The 7427-nt window shown below is 48.0% G+C and overlaps 1 protein-coding gene across 4 annotated transcripts in view; it reads left to right on the top strand.

Annotated features, from left to right (window-relative positions):
- The window catches only part of INO80 (INO80 complex ATPase subunit), a 168772-nt gene extending 163501 nt beyond the window's left edge, over positions 1 to 5271 (top strand). For 3 of the 4 annotated variants that reach the window (XM_059655721.1, XM_059712640.1, XM_059712721.1), the window contains one exon: positions 1004 to 2574. In XM_059655721.1, the coding sequence (XP_059511704.1) occupies positions 1004 to 1221 (218 nt within the window). In that variant the 3' untranslated portion in view covers positions 1222 to 2574. Of the gene's footprint in view, positions 1 to 1003; positions 2575 to 3926 lie in introns of those variants that run through there. The other variant, XM_059712805.1, reaches the window with a different exon arrangement.
- Positions 5272 to 7427: the final 2156 nt, after the last annotated feature.

Below are 7427 nucleotides of genomic sequence, written 5' to 3' on the forward strand. Positions count from 1 at the left end.
GTGTTTCTTAACCCTCACCATGTCTTTGGAAAACAACAATCTTGCCAGCAGTCAAGGCTGCTGTGGCAGAGTCTCACTTATCAGACTTTCTCCTGGAGCCCTGACCTGAAGAGGGCAGGAGGGACGAAGGAGTCAGCAAGGGCTAGAGTGTCACAGAAAAATCAATAGTGCTTGCCTTGGCCAGGTAGCTCAGTTGGTTAGAGCAGCGGTCACCAACCTTTTGGACCTCACAGACCACCAGTGGTCTGCGGACCATCGGTTGGCGACCGCTGGGTTAGAGCATCTTCCTGATGTGCCAAAGTTGTGGGTTTGATCCCCAGTCAGGGCACACACAAGAATCAACCAATGGCCCTGACCAGGGAGCTCGGTTGGGGTGTTGTCCCGAACACCAAAAGGTGGCAGGTTTGATTCCCTGTCAGGGCACATACACGTACCCAGGTTGCGGGTTCGATCCCTGGTCAGAGTGTGTGCAGGAGGCAATTGATCAATGTTTCTCTTTCTCTCTCCCTTCCTCTCTAAAAATCAATAAAAAATTTTAAAAATCAACTGATAAATGCATAAGTAAGTGGAACAAATTCCCCCTTTCTTCCTCTCTCTCTCTCTCTCTCTCTCTCTCTCTCTCTCTCTCTCTCTCTCTTTCTCTCTCTCTCTCTTAAAAAAAAATATATATATATATATTAGTGCCTAGAAAGTTACAGCTCATCCCTCACCCTTGGCTTCCCCACATGGTGTAATGTGTGCTCTGTCCTTGAGCAACAAGATGTTACCTTACTCCCTGCTGACGAGGTCATGTAGGCAGGGCTGGGTAGGTGTCATATTTCTATTTAAAAAGTACATCCCTCTTACTGAAAAACAAAACAGTTGACAGGAAGAGCAAGCAAATGTGCTAAGAAGAGATTGGCAGGAGGGGTTCCCCACGACCTCTCCTCCAGTAACCAAGGTCATGCCTGAGGCAGCTCAGACAGGACTGGTGCTCACGTTCTTGTCTCCTCCGTCTCCACAGGAATCTCTGCCAGCAGTCCTCTGCAGACATCTATGGTTCGGCCTGCTGGCCTTGCTGACTTTGGACCTTCAAGCGCCTCTTCTCCCTTGAGTTCCCCTTTGAGCAAAGGAAATAATGTTCCTGGGACACCCAAGAGCCTCCACTTGACCAGCAGCCTAGCCCCAGACTCCCTGGTCCGGAAGCAGGGCAAAGGCACCAACCCGTCTGGAGGACGGTAACCACCTAGGCCTCCAGCTTCCTTCAGCCAAACCACATGCTAGAGGTCTAGCCTGCAAGTGGTCTTTGGATGGCTTGCCCGGTGCAGCATCTTACATCCCAGGTCAGAGGGCAGAGGTGACCAGTTGCAGCAGGTGAAGGACGGCAGGTGGTTAGTTGAGCACTTCTATCACCTGTGGCTCAAGAAGTGTGCTCTGGGGTTGCCTATAGGAAAAAGGCCAAGGGCGGGGATCAGCCCCACAGCATCTCAGATGAACGTCTTAAACCTCATACGGGGAAGGGCCTGACGGAGCCCCCGCAGGTGCTCAGGCACACTGTCTCCGCTCCCATTCCGCTCTTCAGCTCTGGTCCTGTCCCTTGCAAAGCCTTCACAAGTGTGGTGAAGAGCTTTCTGTGGTGGAAACTTCTTTTAGAGCTGGGATTTCCTATCGGACTAGGAAGGGAGGAAATCATGTATCTGGCATGCCCAGTCTTTGGGTAACTGCCCAGGTCTCTAAACCCCATTTGTCAGAGTGTCACCATTGGAGAGCAGTGAGTGCAAAAGGCAGTAGTGGCTTGTGAGGGTGACAGAAGCTAGAGGAAGCAGGCCTGGAGGCAGTTGTTTTCCTAGCATTTCCTCCCCATCCTGCATGGTTCACACCAGGGAACCTTCAGGTCCCACCAGCAACAGTAGCAGCAGCTCCCACCTTGGGACTCCCAGAAGCCAGTAAAGAGACCAGGAGCCACCTCAATCAGCAGGACAGCCTCACGCCCTCTTACAGACTCCCCTTGCCCTTCCTGAATGCACAGTCTCCCCACCCTTGCCCTTCAGCCCCCTGCTTGGCTGTATGCACTGTCTGTATTGCACTGAGAAAGGAAGGGACAGCAGGAGTGAGGAGGAGAGGATGGAGAGGGGGCAAGCTCAGCACCCACCCTCCCAGCCCCGCCCCACAGCCTGAGCTTGCTTCCCTCCAAGAGAGGCTAAGGAAGGTGTCTGCATGGGAGGTGTTTCTGCCTGCCCGGCCTGATGTTCCTGGTGGAGCAGGTGCTTCCAGGCGAGCCAGCCTCTAATTTGCACACATGAAAATCGCGGAATTGAATTTAGATAGATTAATTTTTAAAACTTTCTTTTGGAGTAGGGGTGGTAGGGCAATCATTTAATTTAAATCATTAAGATTTCCCTGCCCAAACCCAGACTCCTATGTACAGATGCTATTTAGAGGGAATCAGAAAAATGCCAAGCCTTTTTTCTCTTTGAATGTGCTGTCTATTTTTATAACTGAACTTGTACATATGTATAAAGAGAGACACATCTTTCTTTTACTAACTGGAGAAAAAAATCTTAAATAAAATGGAGTGAGATAATTTTATGTAAATTGGAGTGTCTGTGGTCTTTGCAGCTGCCTCTCCTTAGGGGTATTTGGGTTTTTGGTGGGGCTGTATGGCAGGATAAAGGGGACACAGCCCCAACATCATTCCTATAGTCAGAGGGGACAGGTGATCAGTGGGACAGGGATGTTTCTGTGACGTTTCTTCTGTGGTACCCTTGATGGGATTTATGAGTGCCTGGCGTGCCGAGGCCAAGGCCCTTGGGATGTGGTTACGACTAGGACCTAGACTCCAGGGCTTGACCAGCTTGGCTAGTCCCCCGTCAGGCAGTTACATCGTGGTAACTCGGACGGGTTCTTTCTCCTAACCACAGCAACAGAACATCCTGCAGTGTGCAGTGCAGGGTGGGCAAAAGTAGGCTTGTAGTTGTTTGTATGAAACACAGTACAAAAACAAATAATAATACAAGAATAAACTCTGTTTTGTGTACTCACAACTGTAATCCTAATTTTGCCTACCCTATATATAAAATCTCCATCTAATAGCAACTTCCTGGTCGCAGTTTCTAAAACTGTGATATGGCCTGGCCGGTATGGCTCAGTGGTTGAGCATTGACCTATAAACCGGGAGGTCACGGTTGGTTCCCCGTCAGGGCACATGCCTGGGTTGTGGGGTCAATCCCCAGTAGGGGGTGAGCAGGACGCAGCTGATCAATGATTCGTCATTGGTGTTTCTATCTCTCCCTCTCACCCTCTCTGAAATAAGAACATATTTTTTAAAAAAAACAACAAACAGTAATATGTATACCAGTGATGGCGAACCCTTTGAGCTTGGCGTGTCAGCATTTTGAAAAACCCTAACTTAACTCCGGTGCCGTGTCACATATAGAAATTTTTTGATACTTGCAACCATAGTAAAACAAAGACTTACATTTTTGATATTTATTTTTTATATTTAAATGCCATTTAACAAAAAAAAAAATCAACCAAAAAAATGAGTTCGTGTGTCACCTCTGACACGCGTGTCATAGGTTCGCCATCACTGATGTATACAAATACATGTGTATAAGCCCCAGAAAGTAGCCCGTTTGAAGTCTTAGTACACACTGGATCCATTAAGCCAGCAGAGAGATCGTAAGTCCTCTAACATCCTCGATAGGTTCTTGGAAACTGAAACTTTAAGCAAAATGAGTATAAGAAAACCGATTTACCATATGTTAAGTGATATAAACAAGAATTAAGTTTCTGTAGCATATTTGTGGTCACAAAACATCACCAAATTTCTAAATAAAGCCCCAAAATATTTCTAATATTAAACATTGGAATAAATATGAGCTATGCATAAATTTAATAAAGATTAATAAAAACAAGATAATTATTTTCCAAACTGCTTATTCCAGTTCAGGGTCTTTGGTGCTGGAGCCTGTTCCAGCAGCTCAGAGCGCAAGGAAGACCCAACGCGTCACAGGGCACACTCAGCCCCCCACTCACTCAGTCCGGGACAACTTAGACCCCCCCGTTCACCGACACGCACGTCTTTGGGATGTGGAGGAAACCAGAGTGCCCCGGGAAGCCCCCGCAGACATGGGAGAACATGCAAACTACACAGACAATGGCCCCGCCGGGAGTCTTTTTCCTCTTCAACCTTATAATGAAACATCTTTGCTCGAGGACCTGCTATATGCTATAAAACATACTGCGACAGGAATTCAGTATTCTCAAGGTTAGCTGTGCTTGTAAGAATCACGAAAGAAAACAGTGAAATAGGTTACTGGGAATCCCAAAGACATCCAGGCTTTGGAAACAGCTCTCTGATCGTTGGAAAAAGAGTGAGTTCCCAGCCTGGACTGGCAGTTGGTGTTTCTCTGAGCTAAAACACTGGCATGCTCTTGCATCACCTTTGAGCAGGGCTCACACTGTTCCCAAGTTTGCTGGCAGTGTGGCCTCCCGAGCTTTGGCTCACCCTGCACACCCGGGATAGGTGGGCTGGCTCTTGGGCACCTGCCGCTCACAGTCACAAGGTCCAGCCTTCTCATTTTGTTGATCTCCAGGAGCACTGTCAGGTACGCTGGGTCTTGTTCTTGCTGGCAAACTTGACCAGTGTCAGTTTCCCAACTAACTTTGCCCTACTGTCATCACCACTGTGGCTTCTAGTCAACAAGCCCACTAGGATGGGTTCTCTCCAATTACTACTCAGCAAGGCCCCTGACAATCCTGCCAGAGCCTTGCCAAGGCCGCACGGCTGCCTCTGGGGATCTGGCAGCTCTGAGATCCCTGCACGGCTTTGCCCAGACGTGATAGGCTAGTGTTCTCCAGAAAAGCGTGTTAAGTTTTGGATCAGAGCCTTCCATTCTCCTCTGACCCCAAACATAGGACCATACACCCCTTTCAGCCATTTTCAATTCAACCCCTGAAGAAACAGCCAATAGCCTTAATGTGCCTTCTCACCTGTCCCTCCCTTACCTGAGGGTAGGGGGATGGAACTTGAATCTTAAAAGTGAAGGTTTCAAACTCTAACAATTTCCAGTCCCGAAGTTACGATTCATGCCCTGTCTACCCCACTTTCTGAAGACTTGTCCATCTCCCATGTGAGAGCTAGTTTACCTTATGAACCAGGGGGCCGGTCCCTTAACATACAGAAAAGCTGGGAGGGCTCCCACCCAGCTACAAGAAGACAAGTCCTAGAGTGCAGGTGTGGGCTCCATCACAGTGAGGGCCGACCCTTCAGCCACAGGCTCACCTTGCCACGGGGGCCAGCTCTGTCGGAGCAGTCCTGGAAGTGCAGGGCCTGCACTAGGCTTACTATCAATTTCTGTGCCTAGAGCTTTGTTGAAGCACCCAGGACTCTGGAGACCCACCTGAGACTTGCGTGGGTCTCTCTGGTCCTGAGGGTTGGGCTGGGCAAGGAGGCTGGTAGTCCGCACTGAGCAATGAGCTGGGTTTTTCTGTGCAGCCTTGCCCTGGTGTCTGCCAGCCTGTTGCATCCAGAAAGCCTCACTGCTGGCTTTCAGATGCAGTCCACACACCCTTGCTTTGGTCCCCACAGCATATCACCTGCCATTAGAAACAGTTTCTTAGCTCCCCGAGGCCCTGGCTGGTGTGGCTCAGTTGGTTGAGCATCGTCCCATACACCAAGAGGTTGCCAGTTCAATTCCAGGTCAGGGGACATGCCCAGGTTCCATCTCCAGCAAGGGACGGGCAGGAGGCAGGCGATGGATGTTTCTCTCATGTCCATGTTTCTTTCTCGCTAAAATCAATAAAAACATTTTTATAAAATACCAAACTGAAGCCCTAGTTCGTTTGGCTCAGTGGATAGAGCATCGGCCTGGGGACTGAAGGGTCCCGGTTTTTATTCCGGTCAAGGGCACATACCTCGGTTGCAGGTTTGATCCCCGGCCCTGGTTGGAATGTGTGCAGGAGGCAACCGATTAATGTGTCTCTCTCACATTGATGTTTCTCTCTGTCTTTCCCCCTCCTTTCCACTCTCTAAAAATCAATGGAAAAATATCCTCAGGTGAGGCTTAACAAACATAAATACATACATACATACATACATACATACATACATACATAAAATAAATACCAAACTGAGGAGCTTGGGCAAGATGAGTGGGTTTTAGCTGGCCTCTGGCGTTTCAGAGATCCTCAAATATGCCCCAAGGGTTATCATGAGTGATGAGCTAAGGCAGTGATGGCGAACCTTTTGAGCTTGGTGTGTCAGCATTTTGAAAAACCCTAACTTAACTCTGGTGCTGTGTCACATATAGAAATTTTTTGATATTTGCAACCAGAGTAAAACAAAGACTTATATTTTTGATATTTTATATATTTAAATGCCATTTAACAAAGAAAAATCAACCAAGAAAATGAGTTCGCTTGTCACCTCTGACACGCGTGTCATAGGTTCGCCATCACTGAGCTAAGGGGCCATAAGCCTCCCAAGTGGACTAGAGCAGCTTTGCTTTCTCCTACTGCAGGTAAAGATTTTGGGTGGAGTTTAGCTGTAAGAGAGAGAGAGAGAGAGAGGGAAAAAAAAGAAACCTCTGAATCATTCCTTAAGCAATGCTTCCCAAACTTTTACATGCATATGAATTACTTTGGAATCTTCTTAAAATGCAGATTCAGTTTTGGAAGATCTAGGATGAGATCTAAGACTGAATTTCCAGCACATCCCAAGTGATGGCCTTGCTGCTAGTGCTTGGGCCACACCTGGAATTACAGGGCTTTAGAGCACCCTCCAGCCCTGCCAGTCAGAATAAACTGACCTCTGCCCCCACCCCAGCCAGGCAGCCCTGTGTGGGAAATACAACTTTATTTTTCCTGTTTTTCGTCTTAATCCATCTAATGACAGAAAATGAAATCTTAGCATCTCCAGGAAAATTCAGTCCCATATGTGTTTTCTCAGGGGTTTTTTGTTTGTTTGGGTTTTTGTTTTTTTTTTAACTGTTAATTCATAGAGCATTTGAGATCTTGCTCCCTGGCACATATCATGAGTTTGACTCAATCATAAAATTTCAAAAAAAAACACCTGTCAATCCATGATTTTCTCCATCACCTTTCTCCCATGGGCAGCACCTCTGTTAGACATATAAGGTACAAGAAAGGGTCTCTTATCTGCTGTCTCTGTCCTGTGTGGCCTCCACCAAGAGGCAGCCTCTGTAATTGCTGGCATTCCCCGGAGGGTCTGTGATCCCTGGAGTCACTGTTTCCTGCTGCTTGGCTTCTTATCACGACCACCAGACTCCTCAGGGTCAGTCTTTCTGAGTGAATTCCTGAGCCCTTCTCGAGACATGGAGAAACTTGGCTGCTCTCCATGCTTCTCTGAGGCTGCCGGAGTGTGGTGAGGCCGTGCAATTTGGGAGGCAGCTGTGGTCGGTGTCGGCTCCCCATCTTCATGATGC

This window comes from Myotis daubentonii, chromosome 1 (genome assembly GCF_963259705.1).
Source record: "Myotis daubentonii chromosome 1, mMyoDau2.1, whole genome shotgun sequence".
NCBI classification, from domain to species: Eukaryota; Metazoa; Chordata; class Mammalia; order Chiroptera; family Vespertilionidae; genus Myotis; species Myotis daubentonii.